Here is a 25458-nt window from a genome sequence, read left to right as displayed (position 1 = left end):
TGAAGATGATGATGAGAAAGAATTCTATCAGGAGCTCAAGGAAACCCTCGCTCAAAAATCCATATATATGATTGAGATGGGAGACTTCAACGCTAAAGTCAGAAGAGGGAAAAAAGGCGAAAAGTTCATTGGAAGGTATGGCATCGGCAAATGGAATCCATGAGGAGAGTGACTGGCAACTCTGGCGAAGACAAAAGAATGTTCATTGGTAACACCTGGTTTAAGAAGAAGGCCAAGAGAAGGTGGACATGGATCGCACCCAATGCAAAGAACAAGAACAAGATTGACTATATGCTGATTGATAAGTGGTGCATTGTACAAGACATCAGAGGTGCCAACTCCACGGGTGCTCTGGGGCTGGAGCACCCACGGGGAAAAATTAGTGGGTGCACACCCCACCAGCAGCCAAGCTCCCCGCCTCACCTCCTCCTTCGCCTCCGCCTCCTCCCAGCGCGCCGTGTCTCTGCTCCTTCCTCCCTCCCAGCACTCACCACCACCAAACAGCCGTAGCAAGCTCTGGGAGGGAGAGTGGAGGAGCTGGAACGTGGTGCTCAGGGGAGGAGGCGGAGAAGAGGCGGGGCCGGGATTTGGGGAAGGAATCGAATAGGGGCAGGGAGGGGGCGGAGTTGGGGCGGGGACTTTGGGGAAGGGGTTGGAATGGGGCGGGAGAGGCGGGGAAGGGGTGGAGCTAGGGGCAGAGGGGGGGGGTTGAGCACCCACCAGCACAGAAGAAGTCGGCGCCTATGCAAGACATCTCAGTAGTGCCATAATTCAACACCGGTAGAGACCATCACTTGCTCAGAGCAAGGCTCAACTTCAACGAAAAGGTGGAGAAGACAGCACTACAGCTGTCAAATCAGAGACAGCAGCCAAAAATATTCGACGAGGCAATCCTGAAAGCAAACATTTCCAAGGAAGACTGGAGTCTCATAGATAACTGTGACAAGGACTATAAAAACTTTGCTGATAAGCTGAAGCAATGTGTAAAATTAGCCAAGAAAGAAAGACCGAAAAGAGCGAAGGGACGAATCTCAGAGGAAATGAGGAACTTGCTAGAGAAGTGGAGGAATATGAAGCAAAATGATGGTGACAAACTTGAGTACTCCCTCCTCTGCAAGCTGATAAGAAGATTAAAGGAGGACTTCAAGAACTACGGAAATGAAAGGCTCTGAAAGATGGCTGAAGATTGCAGAAGTCTCAAAAATGCAAATGGGAATTGATGCTGTACAAGTCGACAATAACAGGGCTGAAAAACAAGGATGGAGAAGCGGTAATTGACGGAAAAGGATGGAAGCGCTCTGCAAAGATTTCTACACCCAACTGTTCATATCTCAGATAAATGTCCCACGACTATCTCTTCAACAGAGCAACGAGCGCGTACTCTTGGTTCTCAGCAGTGAAGTTCGACATGCAGTTTATCAAATGAAGGAAGGAAAAGCTCCAGGAAAAGATGGACTGACAACTGAAATGATAAGAGCTGGAGACCGAGACCTCTGGGAAACCCTTGCTCAAAGGTTTAGCTGTTACTTGGAAATGCAGAAGATACTATCTAGCTGGAAGGAGGCCAACACCATTTTGCTATACAAGAAGGGCGATCACAAAGATCTAAAGAACTGTCATCCAGTATGCCTCTCACATGTCTACAAGCTGTTCACCAATATAATAACAGAGTCTGGACGAGCAGCAGCCAAGAGAGCAGGCAGGTTTTTAAAGGAATTTCAGCACAATGGACCATATCTTCACTATAAACCAGTTATTGGAGTGCTCAAGGGAAAATAAATTCCCTTTATGCATTGCCTTCATCGACTATGAAAAAGCATTCAACAGCGTAAAGATCAATACAGTGCTGAAAGCTCTTGCAGAGCAGGGCATTGACACAAACTACATCAAACTACTAAAGGAAGCAAACTCTGACTGCACTATGGATATAACTCTGTTCGACACTCCTCTTCACATCTCAGTCAAAAGAGGTGTGAAGCAAGGAGACACGGTTTCACTGAAACTCTTCAGTCTGCCTCAAAATGGTAATGAGGCGGATGAACTGGAAGGGTGGAATTAGCATCAACGGAGAGCAGTTAAACCACCTCAGATTCACGGACAATATCGTGTTGATTGCTGAAAACACTGTCAACTACAGAAAATGCTGTGAGAACTCAACACAAAAGGCAGCCAAGTTAGACTGAAAATGAACCACTCTAAAATGAAATGTATGTGGCCTGATGCCTTCCCAAAAGCCCAAATAATAGTCAAGGGAGAACAAATAGAAGAAGTTGAGCAATAGGTTTATTTGGGCCAAGAAATTAACAATGTTGTACAGCAGCAAAACATGGGTCCTGACAAAGATAGAGGAGCAACAACTGTCTGTCATGGTGAGGGCAATGGAAAAATTTGGGGAATTTCAATCCATGACCAAGTTCCCAATGAAGTGATCAGACAGCAGAGTGGAGTGCAGGATGTCATTGTTGGAAGCAGATACAGTAAAATGTGATGTCCTGGGCATATAGCTAGGCTCACTGACATAATGGACTTCAGTTGTTGCTGAGTGATACCCACGGGAACTGAAACAACTACTCGGCCAACCTCCTAAGAGATGGGAAGATTTTGTTGTGAAAAGGCATGGCTGCACATGGAAAAGGAAGGCCAGGATAAGAGAAGAATGGAAGACATGTTGTGATCAGTGCAATCTATATGAGGGCTGAAGGACCAATTGAGCAAGGTGATCAAGGTAACCATCTGGTCCTGGTGACTTATTACTGTTTAGTTTATCAGTTTGTTCCAAAACCTCCGTGACTGACACCTCAGTCTGGGACAGTTTCTCACATTTGTCACTGTAAGAGGAGCGGACTCACCCCTGTGGCGCCTCCTACTGGTCATCCAGGGAATTAGCTCACCAGCCTCTGGAGCGCCCTCTGCAGGCTGGTGATCTGCCCTCTCCTCTGCTGGCGCCCGTGTCCCTCCCAGGACCCGGTGCCCCTGTTACTGGGATGCTGCCCCGTGGCAGTACCCCACAGATCTGGGTCTCCCCTCCCTGGGGAACCCCCACCCACTATTCCCACCTTGCCTCAGCACTAGGCCACTGCCAGTCACCAGCTAGCCCCCGCTCCCTGGGGCAGACTGCAGTATAGGCCACTCATCACTGGCAAGGGGGGTTTGGACCTGCTGCCTTGGCCTAGTCCTGGGCTGCCCTCTGCAACCCCCACTACCCCTTGGCCTAATACTAGGCCGCAGCCTGGGGCTTTCCAGGCTGGAGCTCCCCAGCTCCTCAGCCTTTCCCCAGCCCTGCTCCACTCAGGTACTCTTTGTCTAGCTCCCTGCAGCCAGGCCCTTCTCTCTCTCTGAAGGCAGAGAGAGACTCTAGAGCTCCTGGCTCCCAGCCTCTTTATACAGGCCAGCTGAGTCCGTTTGGGGCGTGGCCCCATGCTGCCTGCTCCCTGGGCTATCTCAGGCCCTTCCAGGCAGGAGCAGGTGTCCACCCTGCTACACCGCCCCCCCCTGAGGGTGGAGGCTCAGGGGGAGTTTGAGCTCTGGGGTAGCAGCGGCAGCCGGGGGCTCTGGCAGCGGTTTAAAGGGCCCGGGGCAGTAGCGGGGGCTGAGCCCTGGGCCCTTTAAACTGCTGCTGGTGCCCCTGGCTGCCGCTGCTACCCCAGCGGGGGAGTGGGAGGGCACTTACCAGTACAGGGCGGGCCGGGGCTGGCTTTGACCCCCTATCCCCGCCCCTTTCGCCCGAGACCCCACCCCTTCCGGGGGCCAGAGCCGGCCCCAACCCAGCCCTGTACCAGTAAGTCCCTATTTCTACTTTCACTCCTGGGGTCGGGGCAGTCAGGGGACAGGGAGCGGGGCAAGTTGGGTAGGGTGTGGGCCCTGGGGGGCAGTTAGGGTGGGGGGGGTCTTGGGCCTATACTCACCGGGCGGCGCTTAGTAACCAGTTCCCTACCACCCCTGCTCCCCTCCCCACAGACCAAGGAGATCCACCCCTCCCCTGTAGTCCAGGCAGGAGTGTGTTTGCTGCCGGGAGCAGGCATGCTCATCTGGGCAGTAGCTATGTGAGCTCTCCACGCTGAGCAGTTTCAGTGCTTCCTGGGACTTTGAATGGGGAGGGGTGCATGCCTCTGTACAGGGCTGGATTTATACCTTACCCACCCCTAGTCACAGCATCTTCAGCATCCCATCCAGTGGTGAGCTGGAGCCGGTTCACACCGGTTCGCGCGAACTGGTTGTTAAATTTAGAAGCCAGTTTAGAACCGGTTGTTAAAGGGCTGGGCAAACTCCGGGCCGGGGGCCACATCCAGCCCACGGGACCATCCTGTCCGGCCCGCCTGAGCTCACAGCTGGGGAGGCTCCCCCGGTCCCTCCCCTCCCTTCCCCCCCTCGCAGAGCCCAGCGCCAGCGCTCTGGACTGCTCCTGGGCAGCTCTGCAGCTCCTGCCGCTTTGAGCGGCATGGTAAGGGGTTGGTGCTGCGAGCTGCAGCGGGCCACGTGGCGTCCATACACGCTGCCCTGAGCAGCATGGAAAGGGGGCTGGGCCGGGGCTGGGAGGAGGGGTTGGACAAGGGGCAAGGAGTGGTTGGAGGGGGCGGAGATTCTGGGGGGGCAGTCAGGGGACGGGGAACGGTGGGGGGGTTGGTAGGCATGGGAGTTCCGGGGGTCTGTCGGGATGCTGGTGGATGGGGTCAGGCAGAGGTGAAAGTAAGCCGGTACACCCCGGTACGGCGTACTGGCAAGAGCCGGTGCACCGTACTGGGGCGGCCCAGCTTCCCCAGGTGGCAATTTAAAGGGCCTGGGGCTCCCAGCAGTGGCTGGAGCCCCAGGCCCTTTAAATTGCCACCAGAGCCCTGCTGCTGGAGCCCTGGGGTAGCGGCAGCGGGACTCCGGGGGCTATTTAAAGGGCCGGGGCTCCCGCTGCCTCTATGGCCCCGGCCCTTTAAATAGCCACTGGAGCCCCGCTGCCAGAGCCCTGGGGTAGCAGCAGCAGTTGGGGGCTCTGGCAGCGGTTTAAAGGGCCCGGGGCGGTAGCGGCGACCGAGCCCTGGGCCCTTTAAACTGCTGCCGGAGCCCCTGGCTGCCGCTGCTACCCCAGCAGGGGAGAGGGAGGGCACTTACCGGTACAGGGCGGGCCAGGGCTGGCTCTGACCCCCCCAATCCCTGCCCCTTCCGCCCGAGGCCCCGCCCCTTCCGGGGGCCAGAGCTGGCCCCAACCTAGCCCCATACCGGTAAGTCCCTATTTCTACTTTCACTCCTGGGGTCGGGGCAGTCAGGGGACAGGGAGCGGGGCAAATTGGGTAGGGTGTGGGCCCTGGGGGGCAGTTAGGGTGGGGGGGTCTTGGGCCTATACTCACCGGGCGGCGCTTAGTAACCAGTTCCCTACCGGGTCGGCGGTGGCACTTCGGCGGCGGGTCGTTCACTTGCTCCGGATCTTCGGCGGCACTGAAGGACCCGCCGCCGAAGTTCCGCCGAAAACCCGGAGTGAGTGAGGACCCGCTGCCGAAGTGCCGCCGAAGACCCAGTAGGGAACCAGTTGTTAACATTCTGGCAGCTCATCACTGGTCCCAGCCCGTCCCCGCTTACAGCTGACCATTGTGTTGCACACAGTTTTAGAGAGATAAGGCGCCCCTAGAACGTAAGCACCCCTAGACACATGCCTACTGTGCCTAATTGGAAATCTGGCCCTGCCTGTGTAGTGAGATGCAGGGCAGTGGATCAAAACAGCGAGCACAGCGGTCACGGAGGGCATTGTGGGATACCTCCTGGAGGCCAGTTATGATGACGTAACGAATGCAGTGTCTACACTGATGCTTTGTTGATCTAACTTTGCCACAAAAATCTCTACGCCTGTCATCGAGGTGGTTTTATTTTGTTGGCAAAGCAGGAGAATTTTGTCGGCGGGAGGAGCACTGTAGTGTGTACACTTCCACTGTTTTGTTGACAAATCTGCCTTTTGCCAACAAAACTGTGTAGCGTAGAAACGGTCTAAATGTACAGTAGCATTTTAAAATATTTTTAAAGGAGGGGGACTTGATTGGATAGGACTTTCCAATACTAATTTGTAGAGTTGGGAAATGTCAACAAGTAGTTTATCCATGACTTTAGCCTCTTTCTGTTAAAGGACATCACAAGCAGATTGATCTCCTCACATTACTTTAAATAATAGACATTACTTGATATTTTTAAACAATGGATTGATCAAGCAACTCTGCAGTCTTCAAATGTCCACTATTAGAACAGTGGTGTCTACTTGTGATTAGCTAGAAATCATATGGTGTCACTGTTCTGATTGGATGAGTGCACACGCATTTCTGCTGCTAATATACAAAGTGCAGAGAGGAAAACAAAACAGATCATGGAATCATTGTCCTCTTTGTGTTCATCAACCTCCCTCTTATGTCATTCACATGTACTTTGTTAGCTCTTCAGGGCAAGAGGCCATGTCTTTGTTTGGGATGTAATTAGCAGGTTTGCTTTTTGGTGACTCAAAATAATAATCAATAATAATATACAACCTTGAAACTTTATTTCCATGATGATACAGGCAGTAAAAAAAAAAATTGTGTAAATGGTGAAGGAAAGCTCATATAAATAGGAATGACAGAAAAGAATTATCTTCAGAAATTGGAGCTGAATATTCATGCAATATTCTGCAGTGTTTTTCAAGCTTGAATAACTCCTGATTTTTATATAAATATCAAGGTGGTTAAGTTGCTGCTAGATGAATGAAACATCTGTTGCTAGTGATATGTCTATTAGAGAGCTGTCTGCTTTTGAATATGAGGTTGTGCTCATGATCTCTCCTTCTCTCACTTACTGATTAGCTTTGGGTTAAGAAAATATTTTTTGTAGTAAAAAGTGTATTAGTCCATGGAGGTATAGTCTATAGCTATGTATCATGTACAAAGGAAAACAATAAATCTTAATACAACCTGAAGACCCAAGAAGCTGGAACAGAATCAACAATAGTGAATTCTAACTGGGATATTCTCAGAAATGATCAAAGTTAAACTAGCTTGAATCTTTCATTTCATTAGGAATTGTTACTTTAAGTGAAAGTTGAGAGATTCTGAATCTTTTAAAGCAGCCAAAGAAAACGATGAATTATGTCTCATATAGCATATTTTCTTTTTTTTTTTTTTTGCATGTTGGGTTATCATGTTGATAAAAAGGACCAAGAGAATGATTAAAGGATTGGGAGCAACTTCTGTTGATGAAAGATACAAGCTTTCAAGCTACACAGAGCTCTTCTTCAGGTCTGGGAAAGGTACTCAGAGTGTTAGAACTAAATACAAGGTGGAACAAATTTTTTAGCAGTAGTAGTTAACACATATTCTAAGGGACCATTCAAGGTGAAGTGACCCATTAACACCCCTGCAGTCATAGTACAAAAAGGTGAAGGGGGGCAGGGTTAGGGGATTACAGATTGTTGTAGTAAACCATAAATCCAGTGTCTTTATTAAGAACATGATTTTTAGTTTCTAGAAAAGTTATGCATTTAAGATCCCAGACTTGTCTTTTGAAGGCATTGTCCACATTTCCTTTGAGGACAAAGACTGAGATGTCAGATATGGAGTTATCATTTTGTGAAAATTGTTCATCCATGGGTGATACATTGTTTTTATCTTTTATCATTTTTCTGTGTGAGTTCATCCGAGAGTGTAGTGATTGTCTGGTTTCACCCACATAGTTGTTATTTGGGAATTTAGGGCACTGGATGAGGTATACCACATGGTGTGATAGGCATGTATAGGACTCATGGATCTTGAAAGATGTGTTGTGGGTTTTTTTTATCACTGTAGCAGTGGAGATATGTCTGTTGTTCTGGCAGAGTCTGGTGACACTTTGAGTTGGTGTATCCTGGTCTGTGGAAAGCTTGCTTCTGATAATGAGTTTGGCTAATTGGGGGGTTGTTTGAAAGTCAGAAGAGGGGGTTTGGAAAAGATTTCTTTCTGCATGTAGTCCCCCCATTGAATATGGGTTGTAATTGTTTAATGATACCCCATATGGGTTCCAGTGTGGGGTGGAAGGTGACAGCTATGGGTGTTTAGTTGGAGGGTTATTTTTTTTGTACTGAAGCAGGTTCTCTCTGGGTATTTGGGTGGGCCATTCCATGATGCAATCTACGTCTCTGCTAGAACATCCTTGTTTGGTGAAGGCGGTTTTAAGTGTGTGAAGGTGTGTTTCCTGGACTTTCTCCTTGGAGCATATTCTGTGGTATCTGAGGGCCTGGATGTAGATAACAGATTTCTTGGTGTGTTTGGGGTGGTTACTCAAACTGTGGAGGTAGGTGTGGTGACCTGGGTTTCTTGTATATAGTTGTCTGTAGGGTTCCATTGTTGAAGCTGACTGTGGTATACAGGAAGCTGATGCTGGTATGCAAGTGGTCTAGAGAGAGTTGAAGTTGTGGTGGAAATCTATGAGGAAGTTTAGGTTGTTTGTCCAAAGGATAAAAATGTCATTGATGTATCACAGATATATCACTGGTTTCATGGAGCTTTTGTCCAGAAATACTTCTTTAAGGTGACCCCTGAAGAGGCTGGCATGTTGGGGAGCCATGGCCACAGAATATGATTTTTACAATTTTTGTTATTCAAAATTATTTGGTGAAAGTTTTGCAGCAAATGAAAATAATAATGAGACTGTGGAACTCATACCCAGAGCATATTAACATGTCCACAGATTACACTGTCTTCGGTTCAATATATAAAATAATCTTCTTAGACCTAGCTTTCCTACAATAAGCAAACACACAAACAACATGTTCTTCCTCTTGGTAGTTGAAGGTGCTGCGATATTATGCTGATGAACACAGAATAGAGAGAGATTCATAGTTATGATACAACTTAAATATTGACAAAGCCTTTAGGATTTGAGGTATCTTTGAACCTTATAATTGCAGGTGCATAAACTTTTTAAAACTAGGGCCATGGTATTACACCTCTACCTCGATATAACGCTGTCCTCTGGAGCCAAAAAATCTTACCGTGTTATAGGTGAAACCGTGTTGAACTTGCTTTGATCCACCGGAGTGCACAGCCCCCCCCCCCCCCCCGGAGCACTGCTTTACCGCGTTATATCCGAATTCGTGTTATATCGGGTGGCGTTATATCGAGGTAGCGGTGTATTTTCTTCTTTCACATAAATTTATTTTTATTGGAATATGTAACTGCAAACATAACTGGAATATTTCCAAATACAATATTTGCCTTTCATATAAAATGACCCTGGTTCAACAAACAGAAGCAAATATGCACATCATGTTCCTCTTAAAAGGTATCAGGAAAGATTATATATAGCTCTTCTATATGAAATCAAGAAAAAGTCAAACTACAGTAACTAAGCATCCAAAAAGCTGCTATCTTAATGGGTACTTAGTGTAGTTTGTTACCCAATGCACAAAATTGAGCTCCCATGAGTTACTAATAGCTCAAAAGAAGATAAAAAGTTCATTGTTTACTACTTGCATAGTATATAAGCTATTCTTGAGGCAAATAGTTATGAATAATAGCTTCTGCAATTACACTATTCAAGATGACAATTATAAGAGCTATCAATGCTTGTTCTTCAGCGTGTTGATCACCAGCTGGAGACAGAAAGAAATTTTACTCCCTGCACATGATATATTCTGTGTATTCTGGGGATTTTATGCCTCCCACTAAAGCATCTGATATTTATCAGGGTCAAAGACAGAATAATGAATTAGATAGACCACTGGTTGACTTTGCTGTGGTCATTTGTATTCTGTGCAAGACTACTTGAAAGCTAGGCAACAGTCTCAAAAGTGTGTTTGTCACAGGTGTACCCTTTCTACAAGGTGGTGTTGACAGCAAAAAGGGCCGGGTTCAAATACTTAGGTGTTGCTCCTAAAATATACAAAACATTGCCAGCTTGAGGTGCCCCACCCCCAGTCCTCAACAAGTATGGGAAAAACTAATTTTAATTTGAGCAGTGTCCCTATGGGTGCTCTACTTTAGGTGCACTTGTGTCCCTGAGTGTAGGATCAGAGATCTTCGATAGCAGTGCCTGTTGGGGTGATGGGGAAATCCTCCCCATCTCGTGCTGTGACCAGCAACTATATAGCACTGTTCGGTCCAACCGCCCTCAGTTCCTTCTCAACTGCCCTTCGCAAGGGACAGAATCTCTAGCAAAGCCCTTCATAGGAAAGTCTTTACTGCCTTTAGTAGTGTTAGTGTTTCTGTTAAAAGTTTATACTTGCTACTCATTTCCATTTCTTAGTTTTTCCCTCCTGAAAAAAAATTCTTTCCTCCCTGTTACTCCTTAGGTTAGAATAGTATTTTTTTCTATGTTCTTCCCTACAGGGAAGTTCCCCCTTACATGGGGCTATGCCAAGATTCCCCGGGTTTAATAGGTGCCTCACCTGCTATGAGACCATCCCTGTAAGCGACAGGCAATCATGGTACATTTGCTGCTTAGGAGAGGGGCAAATACCACAGAAGTACACGGATTGCCTCAACTTAAAGGCATGGACCTGAAAGAACCATAACCTGAAGCTAAAAATTTTAATGATGAACAGTGCATTGTGGCCAGACTCAGACCCTGGCCCCAATACCTGTCCTGTGCAACAGTTGCCACCGGCACCGTCAACTGCCGCCCCACACTTGCCGCGCGCTGTAAAGAGAAAGGCCACGGACTCTCACAAAGATGGCAAGAAATGAACCCTGAGCTCACCTATCAAGGAGCCATCACAAAAAAGAGTCCCCTACAAGGTCAGTAGCCTCAACATCTTCCACAGAGAGACTTAGCTCCAGTGACCACCCAGAGACCTCCAGTACCGGCACTACTGATAAGTCCAAGGACCCTAAGAGGACAGGACCATGCAAGATGGTACCGTCACATGATACCAGCGAAGAGAGGCCCAAAGCTGCACAGTTGGCACTGGCTGCTCCAACTAAACCTATGGCATCAAGTGCTTCAACACCAATGAAGCCTTCGGAGCCACCTACTGGTTAATTGGGAGAATGCAGACTGAGCTCGTCACTGCCGGCACAAGCAACGTCTGCACCGATGCCCAGACCTTCCACAGCACTGATGCAAGCACAACCCATGGTATTTATGATGTTGATGCCAGTACTAAAAGAATTCAGGTTCCCGAGAGACCTGACCATCTCTGAAATCCCAGACTCACTGCTCCTCCGCACCGAGCTTCCAGTGGTACATATCTCTCTCCTGGAGATGCAACTGATATGGCACTGATTTCCATCACCATCTAGAACCAGCCCCCCTTTTCCAGCAAGGAGGAAGATGAAGATGAAGAGGTTTACTCAATTGCACCATGTACCCCCCCCATACCAGGGGGGCTGTACAATGTGAACCTTACACATGCCCTCGGTATCAGGAGACCAGAACTGACACAGGATCTTGGTACAGGCACCTGTGGAAGCCACGCCATATGCCTATCCCTCCACACTGGGACCCTTGGGTTGAGTACAGGCAACACTTTGCTAAACCACCCATTAATCAAAGGGACCAACACAGCACTCTCCATCCTCATCAATATCCAGGCCTCTCAAACCTGAGGTAGAAATTTTATAGAGGACCACAATTAAGAACTGGAGAAAGAGGTTACACCACCTGCCAACATCTCATCCTCACCAGATGAAGCAATCATGCCATCACCTCCAACATCTGCTGATGATTTTAAACATTTTCAAGAACTGTTTCATAGAACAGCAGACACTCTTCAAATCCCACTGGAGGAAGTGCAAAAATTACAACATAAGCTGCTGGACATATTAACAGACCTCCATATCAGCTAAAATCGCACTTTTGGTCAATGAGGCTTTATTGGGCCCAGCCAATGTGATCTGGCAGACTCCAGCATCAATACCTCCTATGTGTAAGCAAGCAGACTTCTTATTCTCACACCCTACTCTGAATTTGCTCATGGTGAATGTGGTAAATGAGAAGGGAAGACAACATCACTCCAGGACAACCCCTTTTGATAAGGACTGGAAGAGGCTAGACCTCTTCAGACATAAGGCATACGCGTCAGCTATGCTCAGTTTAGAATTGCCAACTACAAGGTGCCTCTGTCAAAATACAATCATGTAAACTACTTCAAATTAAATGAATTTCTTCAACGCATCCCAGAGGACAAGAAAGATCAGTTCCAGGTAGGGCCAGCTCCAGGCACCAGCTCAGCAAGCAGGTGCTTGGGGCGGCCAAGGAGAAGGGGCGGCACGTCGGGCTCTTCGGCGGTGGGTCCCTCGGTCCCTTTTGGAGGGAAGGACCTGCCGCCGAAGTGCCGCCGAAGAAGAAAGCGGCGTGGTGGAGCTGCCGCCGATCACGATCGCGGGGTGTTTTTTTGGGTTTTTTTTCCCGCCGCTTGGGGCGGCAAAAAACCTGGAGCCGGTCCTGGTTCCAGGCACTGGTAACTGAAGGACAATTACTGGCACGTACAGCACTGCAAGCCTCCTTAGATGGTGCTGACACAGTGGCCCAGTCCATAGCAACATCAGTGGTCATGAGACAGGTTTCGTGGCTACATCTCTCAAGATTCCCAAAGGAAGTCCAGCCACATGGAAGATCCCCATTTGGAGGCTCAAATTTTTTCGCCGAGTGTACTGATGAGTTCCTCCACTCACATAAGGATTCAAGAGTGACATTATGATCACTGGGCATCTATACACCATCAGTGAAGAGAAGAAAGGGTAGATACCAACTTACCCTGAGATCTCGACCCCATCTTTCTTCCTGCAATGACACTTTGACCCGCAACACAGGCATCAGAGGCCCCCTCCCAACCATAGAGAGACCTCAACACAGTTGTCTACACCTCACCCATCTACCTCAAAACAATAGTTTTTAAAATTTGGTTGAGGCCCTGAGACTCTTCCCCCGCACCATGTGCTGCAACCGTTGGAAATATTCCATCGGTTTGGTGACTGTTTGACCCCATTCTACCCAACATGGCGGAAGATCACCTCCAAGAAATGGGTATTGGAGATCATCAGCAACAGGAATTTGATCCCATTCCTCTCCTTCCTGTCTACCTATCCCCCTTCCCCATCCCTCTTCAGACACCCTTCTCACGAGCACCTTCTGCAAGAAGAAATAAATCACCTCCTACAATTGGGTGCCAGAGAACCAGTCCCATTTTGACACAGAGGGAAAGGATTTGATTCCAAATACTTCATAATCCAAAGAAAAATGGCAGATGGAGATCAATTTTAGATTTGAGAAACCTCAACAAATTTGTCAATATACATTAGTTCAAAATGGTCACGTTATTGACAATAATCCCAGCACTGGAACGGGACTGGTTCTTGGCCCTTGACCTCCAAGTTATATATTTCCACATCATCATACACCCTTCTCACAGGAGATTCCTCGGATTTGTCCTGGGGTCGGAACATTGTCAGTACAAGGTGCTACCACTCTGGCCTTTCCACAGCACCCAGAGTATTCTCCAAAGTCATAGCAGTGGTGGCAGCGCACCTCCACAAACAGGGAATTATACTATTCCCATAGCTAGACAATTGTCTAATGAAAGCTCCTTCTCGAGCCGACACGCTCCCAGCCATATGAAGGATGATGGACCTTTTCTCAAAACTAGGCCTAGAAATAAACATGCTAAAATTGACATTGACACCAGTACAACAACTGGAATTTATTGGGGCTCAACTCGACGCAGTAGAGGCCAAATCCTTCCTACCAACCCACAGATTTGCAATGATAGTCAGTCTAATTACCATTGTACAAACCAGTCCACAGGTCTTGGCCAGAACGTGTTTACAATTGCTCAGTCATATGGCAGTGGCAACATTCTTGGTAAAACATGCCAGATTACATATGAACTGCCACCAGCGCTGACTCTGAACATTTTACGTACCACACAGACACAGTCTCAACAAATCTCTCTCGATATCATACAAGTACTGTAGTGCAATATCTTTATCGTGAAAGTGCAATTTACAAATGTAGATTTTTGTTACATAACTGCACTCAAAAACAAAACAATGTAAAACTTAAGAGCCTACAAATCTACTCAGTCCTACTTCTTGTTCAGCCAATGGCTAAGACAAACGAGTTCGTTTACATATATGGGAGATAATGCTGCCCACTTCTTATTTACAATGTCACCTGAAAGTGAGAACAGGCGTTCGTATGGCACTTTTATAGCCGGCGTTCCAGAGGTATGCTTCCATGCTGATGATGCTCATTAAAAAAATAATGCATTAATTAAATTTGTGACTGAACTCCTTTAGGGAGAATTGTATGTCTCCTGCTCTGTGTTTTACCCACATTCTGCCATATATTTCATGTTATAGCAGTCTCAGATGATGACACAGTACATGTTCGTTTTAAGAACACTTTCACTGCAGATTTGACAAAATGTAAAGAAGGTACCAATGTGAAATTTCTAAAGATAGCTACAGCACTCGATCCAAGGTTTAAGAATCTGAAGTGCCTTCCAAAATCTGAGAGGGATGAGGTGTGGCTCATGCTGTCAGAAGTCTTAAGAGAGCAATAGTCTGATGCAGAAACTACAGAACCCAAGCCACCAAAAAAAGAAAATCAACCTTCTGCTGGTGGCATCTGACTCATATGATGAAAATGAACATGCGTTGGTCTGCACTGCTTTGGATCGTTATCGAGCAGAACCCATCATGAGCATAGACACATGTCCTCTGCAATGGTGGTTGAAGCATGAAGGGACATATGAATCTTTAGCGCATCTGGCACGTAAATATCTTGTGACGCCGGCTACAACAGTGCCATGCGAATGCCTGTTCTTGTTTTCAGGTGACATTGTAAACAAGAAGTGGGCAGCATCCCTGTGTAAAACACCCATCCCTGTGTTATCTTTGGCAGTAGTCCTCCACTTCAGTTTCTCCATCTGCCAATGTGAACATCCAATGAACCAACCCACCATTTTTCCTCCATTCTCAGTTTGGTTTCAGTGGTTAGTGGAGTCTGAGAGTACACCTAAGTCCATATCCAAACTGTTGGGGGAGGTGGGAGGAGGTTGCTGTCTGGCTTCTGTGAAGAGACACCTTGCCTCAACCTCTGTGTTATCACCTCTTATTTCGCCACTGCCTCTAGCTATGCTGCTGTCTGTCTCTCAGTGCACTGCCATCTCTACACGTGTGTGGTCTAGTTTTGAGGCTCCACCACCTAACCAAGCTACAGTTAATACAACTCTAGAAGGGCTAGTTAGGGGGAACCTTTCTGGCACCATAATGCCAAGTCTGGTTCCTCAGAATCCACCACCTAACCAAGCTATAGACATTTCAGCTCTAGGGTGCCTGGTTGGACAAGTCATAGATTCTCATAGACTTTAAGGTCAGAAGGGACCAATATGGTCATCTAGTCTGACCTCCCGCATGATGCAGGCCACAAAAGCTGACCCACCCACAACAGAATCCTCCAGCCTGCGACCCCTGCCCTATGCTGCGGAGGAAGGCGAAAAACCTCCAGGGCCTCAGCCAATCTACCCTGGAGGAAAATTCCTTCCCGACCCCAAATATGGCGATCAGTAGAACCCCGAGCATACAGGCAAGATTCTACAGCCGGACCCTCATTTTACCCGCAATGGCACGTTATGCCTAATTGACTAAAATCACGTTATCCCATCAAACCATTCCCTCCATAAACTTATCAAGCCTAATCTTGAAGCCAGAGAGGTCTTTCGCCCCCACCGTTTCCCTCGGAAGGCTGTTCCAAAATTTCACCCCTCTGACGGTTAGAAACCTTCGTCTAATTTCAAGCCTAAACTTCCCCACGGCCAGTTTATATCCATTCGTTCTCGTGTCCACATTACTACTGAGCTGAAATAATTCCTCTCCCTCCTTGGTATTAATCCCTTTGATATATTTAAAGAGAGCAATCATATCGCCCCTCAGCCTTCTTTTGGTTAGGCTAAACAAACCGAGCTCCTTGAGTCTCCTTTCATAGGAAAGGTTTTCCATTCCTCGGATCATCCTAGTGGCCCTTCTCTGTACCCGTTCCAGTTTGAGTTCGTCCTTTTTAAACATAGGAGACCAGAACTGCACACAGTACTCCAAATGAGGTCTCACCAGCACCTTGTATAACGGAAGCAGCACCTCCCTGTCCCTACTAGAAATACCTCGCCTAACGCATCCCAAGATCGCATTAGCTTTTTTCACAGCCACGTCACATTGCCGACTCATAGTCATCCTGCGATCAACCAGGACTCCGAGGTCCTTCTCCTCCTCTGTCACTTCCAACCTATGCGTCCCTAACTTATAACTAAAATTCTTGTTAGTCATCCCTAAATGCATCACCTTACACTTCTCACTATTAAATCTCATCCTATTATTATTACTCCAATTTACAAGGTCATCCAAGTCTCCCTGCAGAATATCCCGATCCTTCTCCGAATTGGCAATACCTCCCAACTTTGTGTCATCCGCAAACTTTATCAGCCCACTCCTACATTCGGTTCCGTAATGAATAGATTAAATAAAATAGGACCCAAAACCGAACCTTGAGGAACCCCACTGGTGACCTCCGTCCAACCTGACAGTTCACCTTTCAGTACTACCCGCTGCAGTCTCCCCTTTAACCAGTTCTTTATCCACCTCTGGATTTTCATATCGATCCCCATCTTTTCTAATTTAACCAATAATTCCTCATGTGGCACAGTATCAAACGCTTTACTAAAATCGAGGTAAATTAGATCCACCGCATTTCCTTTATCTAGAAGGTCTGTTACTTTCTCAAAGAAGGAGATCAGGTTGGTTTGGCACGATCTGCCTTTCGTAAACCCGTGTTGTAATTTGTCCCAATTGCCATTCACCTCTAGGTCCTTAACTACTTTCTCCTTACCAGTTTCACTCATCTCTATCACTGCATTGTGGAGATGCACATCATAGTGGTAGAGGTAGGTAGTGTGGGTGTACATATGCATGCAACACCTTTCTTACCCTTTTCTTTCTAAGCACCAGTACCCAGCATTGTAAGACTGAGATTTTGGTTAGGGTGGCTACTCACTCAGGGCATATTAAATACAGTTCTGTTGCCCTTGTGTCACACAGGAAGCAACCCCATGCTCCCTAAACCTCTGACTGTCAGCAGCTGGGACTGGACGACAGGATGGATCACTCGTTATTTGCCCTGTTCTGTTTATTCCCTCTGAAGCATCTGGCCCTGGTGACTGTCAGAAGACAGGATCCTGAGCTAGATGGACTATTGATCTGGCCCAGTATAGCCATTCTTATGTTCCTTTGTTCTTATAATAACATTTCATTACCCCTATACCCAAAACTGAAATTAATTTTAAATAAAATAACCAAAGTGTTCACACTGTGATGATGGGTAATAAACATGCAGATAAGGGCTGTCTCATTCTGTATCTTCCTCTGGCTCACCAATAATTGGTGGCAGAGAGCTTCTTCCCTCTAAAGCTGCAGACCACAGGTTTACACAGGGAGTGTACAGAATGGAAAAAGTCACTATGCTATGCAGTTGTAATGACTGCTGATTGACCTACTTCCTCTACCTTATAGTGTCTGTCTTTAATATAAGCTACACAGGAGGTAGATATGGACTATCAGGTTCTGTCATACAGAGATTTTGTGGGGAGGTTGATGGCAGCCAGTTCACCCCACTCATCCAGCAGGGTACTGAACAAATTGCCAAGGCCAGTGGGGGCCTGTTTCATCTCCAACAAAAGTCAACTCCCAGTCATTTTGAGAAACCCTTCTCCTTTCCTTCACCCCCACAGGCTCTCTAGCCTATCAGGTAGGGAAAAGAGATCTTTCCTTATTCCCTCCACTATAAGAGAGACACTTTGCTCCCCATCAGGAAGGTGAGAGGCCTTTATTATTGAAATAATTTGTTTGGAAAAAAAAAAGTACAGTGCAAATAAGAACAAGATTTTGATTCTTTTTCCTGTTTACAACCCTAAGGGAATAAATTAGTTAAGAAACTACCAGGGCCATTATATTATTCATTTTCTTTAAAACAGACTATTTTTAAAGGACACAGGCAGGAAGAGTTGTGTTCAGTATAATCCAGTGTAACTACGGCTGAGGGCCTAACATTGGGTCTGTTATCATCAAGCAGAACTAGCTAATAATGCAAGGGTGTAAAAGACAGTGCACTAGGGTATGATCTTGAAAGGTACTGATGCTCTCACATGACCTGGTCCTAACTAGGTAATCACAGAAAGAAGCAAAATACATACATATCTTATTGCAATGGGTTTTGATTTGGATTTTTAATGAGTAAATGGAAATCATTGCTTGAAACCAAACCTAATTATTGTTTCTGATCTTCTTGTTTAATTTTGTAAATAATGCCAAATATCCAAAAGTGGGAAAAATCCTGATCTCTTTTACAAACAGAACCCCATTAATTCCACGTAGCTGAGACAAGGAAGCAATCATTCAGCTAACATGGTCCCTTTCTGCCACCTTGTGGCACAACTGTGTTTGCAAAGGTACTGTTGCTGCTACTCTGAAACCTGTTATATAATATGTTTGGTGTATGTTAGACTTTAACTTTATTACTTTTAGCTATTTCTGAGTATTTTCGGCAGATTAATTTCAAGTATTTTCCAGACAAGGTTAGTGGTCGTAGCTCTCAAATGTTAGGCTACTTACAGCATGCATATAAATGTACTGAGTGAAATCCTGAAATCCTGGCCCCATTTAAGTCAATGGCAAAACTTAAATGGGTTAGGATTTCACCAACTGTGTTTAGAATGTTTTGGTTTATATCAAGTAAAAATAAAGATTATAAAAATGCATTTTCAAATATGAATATTTGTATCAGAACAATTATGGTCTCACTGAAAACTACACCTTAGAAATGTAAATTGCAGTGTTTGTGCCTAACACACCATATAGTATGATCTTGAGTTCTTTCTGCACTGTCATAGAGGATACTCTGTTGGTTTTGAAACAACTACCCACTGTTTCAAGTCTGCATAAAGAAATAGGAACCTATCATCTTTTATAGAATTCCTCACATCACTATCTCAGAATATTTTATAAGTTCAAAGGTGTTTTTTTTAATAAAATAAAGAAACTTTTTAAGAATATGCTACAGCCAGATTTCCTCTACTTGCTTTCAGATTGGAATCACCAACTCGGTCTTTGAGCATGGATGCACCAAAAGGGATTAATATTAAAGCACAAGCTGGCAATATTGAAGCTCTCTCTCAGATGGATATCAAATTGCATAGCAGTGATGGAGTGGTGAGTATGATAAATGATATTTTTATTATTGTGGTTTATATTGATGCTGTTTGATATTGCCATCAATGTCATTAAGTCATTTTAAAGTGACTGTATTATAATTGTTCAGGTTTTAGCAAATATGCTGATAGTTCCAGATAATGATGCCATAATAATACATTTGTTTACAGGGCAAGGATTAAATAATAATGTAAAATTAGATGGTGTTGAAAGAGTTTAAAAAATGCTAAGAAGTCACTTCTATCCTAGCACAGTGATTATTTTATTTATTTATTTATTTATTTATTTATTTAAGTGAGTGCTCTGCTTTGTTCCATTCAGTTTCTGTAGTTCTGGAACATGAGAGGTAGAGTGATAACCTAATACATAATGAAATGCAAGAGGACAGATGTCCAGCTCCGTTGAAGTCAGTTGACTTTAGCCATTGATTTCAGTGGAAGCAAGAAAAGACTCTAGGAGAAAAATCTTAAAGGAATTAAGTGCCTAAGACAAGTCAGTCCTTTCTAGTGAAAGACTAAAGGGGTGGTGGTGTCCAGCTTTATACTCAGGCCTGGTCCACACTAACCCCCCACTTCGGACTAAGGTACGCAAATTCAGCTACGTTAATAACGTAGCTGAATTCGAAGTACCTTAGTCCGAACTTACCGCGGGTCCAGACGCTGCAGGCAGGCTCCCCTGTCGATGCCGCGTACTCCTCTCGCCGAGCTGGAGTACCGGCGTCGACGGCGAGCACTTCCGGGATCGATCCGGGATCGATTTATTGCGTCTAGACAAGACGCGATAAATCGATCCCAGAAGATCGATTGCCTGCCGCCAAACCAGGAAGTAAGTGTAGACGTACCCTCAGTAGCCCACTGGTGGGGGCACTCACCTGGGAGGTGGAAAAACCTAGGTGTGATTCCCTGTTTTCCAGCTTGAACGCAGGTCTCCTATCTCTTAGGTGAATGCCTTAACCACCAGACTGTCAGGTGTGGGATTTTTGCAATCTCTCCTGTTGAACCAGATCCTCTATGTATAAATTACAGTGCTTAATTTGTAATGAAAGAGGTGCCCGGGCTCAAGGAATAAGGTGCTAGGGCTAAAGCAATTTTTTTTACTTTAATAAACTGATGCAGCAAGCCCAGAGGTGCTGGGGTGATGAACTGCCAAGCCTAGAGGTGCCCCAGCCACAAATTAAGCACTGATAAAATACATATTCATTGGAGCAGGGACTGGACCACTGGTCTCCTAGGTGAGAGCCCTTAGCATTCATTCTCACGCTTTCTCTCTCTGCCCCAATGAGTATTAAAGTATTTGTACATAGTGGAACAATTTCTACAGCCCAGAATATCCTACAGTCTGGTGATTAGGATCCTCATTTATGATATGGGAGACCTATGTTGTAGTCCAGGGGCAGGCAAACTTTTTGGCCTGAGGGCTGCATCGGGTTTCGTAAGTTGTATGGAGGCCCGGTTAGGGGAGGGGGTCGTGGCCCGGCCCCCATCTCCTAAATGCCTCCCCCCCCCGGGACTCCTGCCCCATCCAACCACCCCTGTTCCCTGACGGCCCCCCTGGGAACCCTGTCCCATTCACACAACCTCGCTCCCTGGCCCCTGACCGCCCCCGGACCTCTGCCGCCCCATCCAACCTCTCCTCTCATTCCTGACCACCACCCCAAACTCCCCTGCCCTCTATCAAACCCCCCTGCTCCCTGCCCCCTTACCGCGCTGCCTGGAGCACCGGTGGCTGGCAGCACTACAGCTGCACCGTCTGGCTGGAGCCAGGCCACGCTGCCACCGCCGCCACCACCACACAGCTCAGAGCACCGGGTCAGGCCAGGCTCTGCAGCTGCGCTGCCCCAGGAGCTGACAGCCCCGCTGTCCAGAGCATTGCGCCGGCAGTGGAGCGAGCAAGCTGAGGCTGCGGGGGAGGGCGGACAGCAGGGGAGAGGCCAGGGGTAGCCTCCCGGGCCAGGAGCTAAGGACAGTCCCATGGGCTGGATGTGGCCCGCGGGCTGTAGTTTGCCCACCTCTGTTCTAGTCCCTGCTTCAAATGAGGCAGATCAAGGATTTGAAAACAGTCTCCATATCTCAGGTGACCACCTGGCTGTTGGGTATTCAGGAAAACACATATGCCTTAGCCTGAAAAATTCCTGATCTTGGTATCCCCAGTGTATTTTATGCAGGCCTGATCTGGTAGGTGTGCTACCCGATTGAGCCCCACAGGCAAGACAGGCCAGGGAACGCCTAGTTTGAGTATCCCGCTGGAACTTAAGCAAAAGCTAGGGCACTGAGCAGCTTGGTAGTGTTAGGACTTAGGTGGTTTTGCGCATGCCCACTGGCGAAAATGTAGGCACCTGGGGAACAGGCTTCAGAGGCAGCTGAGTGGGTGTTTAGAGGATCTCAGTGTTTCCTAAATACACCTCTACCCCGATATAACGTGACCCGATATAACACGAATTCTGATATAATGCGGTAAAGCAGTGCTCCGGGGGGGCGGGGCTGCGAACTCCGGCAGATCAAAGCAAGTTCGATATAACGCCGTTTCACCTATAACACGGTAAGATTTTTTGGCTCCCGAGGACAGCGTTATATCGGGGTAGAGGTGTATTGGATTTAGGTTCCTAAAGTGGCAGGTAGATGCCTAAGTCCCTTTGTGGATCTTGCCCCCTAGGAGCCTAAATCCTACTGACTTTCAATGAGATCTAAAGGACAGATTTTTGAAGGTATTTAGGTGCCTACAGATAGGCACCTTTGTGAGATTTTTCCAAAGCACTTAGGCTTGGATTCACTAAGGTATTTAGGTGTTGTGATGTTGAGTGTCACTCCACCTAACTTTTAGGCATTTAGAAAATCACAGGAACAGCACTGTGATCCACAAAGTCTGCGTTAGGTGCCTAGGCTCCATCTATCATGAATGAGGAGAGACAGGCATCTTAGACTGTAACTTACAAAAGCCAGTATCCTAATCCTATGTCTACATAGAATCATAGAATATCAGGATTGGAAGGACCTCAGGAGGTCATGTAGAGTCCAACCCCCTGCTCAAAGCAGGACCAATCCCCAGACAGACTTTTGCCCCCGATCCCTAAATGGCCCCCTCAAGGATTGAATTCACAACTCTGGGTTTAGCAGGCTAATGCTCAAACCACTGAGCCATCCCTCCCCCACTAGAGAGCTTACAGCGGCACAGCTGTACCAATGCAGTTGCACCACTGTAAGATCTCTCGTGTAGCCGCTCTATGCTGACAGGAAAGAGCTCTCCCATCAACATAATTAAACCACCCCCAACGAGCAGCAGTAGCCATGTCGGTGGGAGAAGCTCTCCCACTGACACAGCTCTGTGCACACTACCACCTATGCTGGTGAAATTTATGTTGCTCAGGGGTGTGTGTGCTTTTTTCACACCCAAGTGACAAAAAATTTACCAACATAAATGGTAGTGTATACATGGCCTAAGTGGGGAGTTGCCTAAACTAGCCAATGGGAGATGCTGACAAGAGGGGTGTGTGCTAAGCCCTGCCCCTCCTGGAGATAAACACCTCACTGTAGCCTGGACTTAGGCATCTAGCCCTGATAGTGAGTCTCAGCTGTGAACCCTCTGTTCAAGTTAGGCACTTGAGGCATTTTTGTGCTGACAAAGAGAAGGTGCTGCCTTATAACTTTTAGCCCCAGTGGTTAGGGTACTCACATGAGATGCAGGAGACTCCCAGTTCAAGTCCCCCTCCACATGAGAAGGAGAAGGGATTTCAATGCAAATCTGCCAACTTCCACATGAGAACCCAAACCACAGAGCTATGGGATAGCCTGACCAGGGCCCTCCCTCAATCTCTCCTGTTGAAGCTGCTGCACTGTGGAGAACTAAAGAGTTCTTCTTCAAGTAGCATCTCTATGGGTGCTCCACTCTAGATGTGCTTGCACCCCATGCACCTCAGATCAGAGATTTTAGGTAGCTGTGTCTGTTCAGCCCACGCATATGCCCACTGCAGCCTCATGCCTGGTACCATGCCTTCTCAACCGCCTTGGCCTGAGATGGAGCCTCAGCAGCGTCCAAGTTGAACTTACCTCGACTGTATTTGTATCTCATTCTTACTAGTTAGTTAGTGTTAGTTCTTAGAATTTCCTTCATGTTAGTTAGCTGTAATAATTTTTATAGCTTTTTAAAAAAACTTCTAAAAGATTTTACTTATACTTTTAGGATAAGGACTGTTGTCCTTTCACCTATTTTTTGCTTTTTGTTTTTTTGTTTCTCCTCTCAGGGGAACCTCAGCCCTGGGAGGGTATGCCTGGTTCTCCTGGGCTTAAATGCTGCTTTTCGTGCCGAGAGGCTATCCTAGTCAGAGACAGACACTCCTTGTGTGTCTGCTGCCTTGGGGAGTCACATGTTCCCCCAAAGCGTAATTTGTGTCTGCAATTAAAATTGAGGGCCAGAAAGAACTAGGAACTTAAACTACGTCTCCTCATAATGGAGAGCTCACTCTGACCAGCTTCTGACCCCAGCCAGGGGGACCTCCTCCCCCATACAATGGTCTCTGGACAGGTCAACCACTTCAACTTCCTCAGCACAGCAATGCCCTACAGCACTGAAGAGGAAATCTCTGGACTCCTGTTAAAAAGACCCTAGAAAGTGGACTTTAAGTCCTCTGGGTAGAGAATCTACCTCAAAGAGACAGTCTCCAATTCAGACAACTGCTTTGGTACCTACCAGTTTCCCACAAGACTGTAGGTTCTTTAGGTACTGTGACCACCAGCAGGCCTAAGAATCCTAAGGGTTCCAGCTCTGGAAGATTGGTATCATCGGGTGATTGGAACAGCAGAGAGAAGAAGACCAGCTCTTCTGAATTGGTACTGACAGAGTCTACTAGGACCTTGGTACCCAGCACTTCAGCTTCGCAAAGGACCAGACCAACACCTACTGGCCATGCATCAGAGCGCATGAGATTTTCAGTACCATCGGTGCCTTCTGCCACAGTTATCTCTGCCCAACTTACTTCATCAGTACCATCCACTGTTACAGTACCGCAAGAGTTTTGATTTCCTCAGACTTGGCAGTAACAGAAACACCTGAATGTCCCCAGTTTGGCACTGACCCATTCTCGGTACTGAGAACCTCTCGGCCTTATCTCTATGTGTGCTCCACCTCTACGAAGTGACAAGGAGGCGGAAGATGATGGGGATTTTTCATCAGTCTCCCACATTACTGTCCAAGGCTCTCCTTTCCATTATCAAGGAACCTTCTATCCTGAGACCTCTAAAAAGTCAGACTATCTTTGTGAGAGACACACTCCACCCGCTGGTATGGATACCCTTGGTTGCCTCCTCCCATGTCTTATGTACCGCCTCAGTGGCTGTACTGGGACCCTTGGATGACTTACCACCAACAATTCTCCAGGTCTCCTAATGCTTCTTGCTGGGAGAAGAACAGACAATCCCCACCAGCCTTTCTCTGTAGGGTTCCTGATCCACAAGAGACCTTTGAGGAGCAGGAAGTGAGATTGGACAAAGAAATCTCTACAACCTGCAACTCTCTACCCCTACAAGTAATATCTCTTCCTCTTCCCAGATAAAATTTTCTTGCCTCCTCCACTGTCCTTGGCCAATGATTTTAAACAGTTCCAAGACCTCATTAAAAGGATAGGTGACTCCTTGCAAATTCCACTGGAAGAGGTTAGGAGTCCTAGAATAAATTACTTGACATTCTGTACACTTCTTTATCTGCCTGAATTATGCTATATGTTAATGAGGCCTTGTTAGACCCTGCAAAAATAATTTGGCATACCACAGTCACAACACCAGCAACCTGTAAGAGGGTGGACAAAAAATAGTACATTCCCTCAAAGGGATCTGCATTTTTATTTTGCATTCATCCCCCAACTTCCTCGTGGTTGATGCTGTGAATGAACATGGCAGTCAGCTCCATATGATAGAGACCTAAAGTATCTTGATTTATTTGGCCGTAAGTCATACTCATTGGCTATCTTACAATTTAGGATTGCCAATTATCAAGTTATCATGGCAAAATACATCCAAACTAACTATTCAAAGTTGAATGCCTTTAATTAGCATCTTTCAACAGATCAGAGGGAGCAATTCCAGGTGATCATTGCACAGTGCCAACTGCTCGCAAGAACATCTCTGCAGGCTTCTCTGGATGCCACTGACACAGCTGTTCTTTCTGTCTCCATGGCAGTAGTCACAAGGAGCCTCCTGGCTTCAGCTCCTAGGTTTTCTGAGGGAAGGCCAAAATACAGCTGAGGACCTTCCTTTTGACAGACTGAAGTTGTTTGTGGAAAAAAAACGATGAATCT

At 46.7% G+C, this 25458-nt stretch overlaps 1 protein-coding gene across 1 annotated transcript in view; it reads left to right on the top strand.

The window, feature by feature from the left end:
- Nucleotides 1–25458, top strand: part of SGCG (sarcoglycan gamma) — a 126973-nt gene that overhangs the window by 96480 nt on the left and 5035 nt on the right. Inside the window, exon 6 of the mRNA XM_065420241.1 lies at nt 19049–19172. Coding sequence (XP_065276313.1) covers nt 19049–19172 — 124 coding nt within the window. The remainder of the gene's footprint in view (nt 1–19048; nt 19173–25458) is intronic.

The sequence above is a fragment of the Emys orbicularis genome, chromosome 1 (assembly GCF_028017835.1).
Source record: "Emys orbicularis isolate rEmyOrb1 chromosome 1, rEmyOrb1.hap1, whole genome shotgun sequence".
NCBI lineage: Eukaryota > Metazoa > Chordata > Testudines > Emydidae > Emys > Emys orbicularis.
Note: the sequence above shows the minus strand (reverse complement) of the source record. Positions and strands in the feature narration are given on the sequence as shown.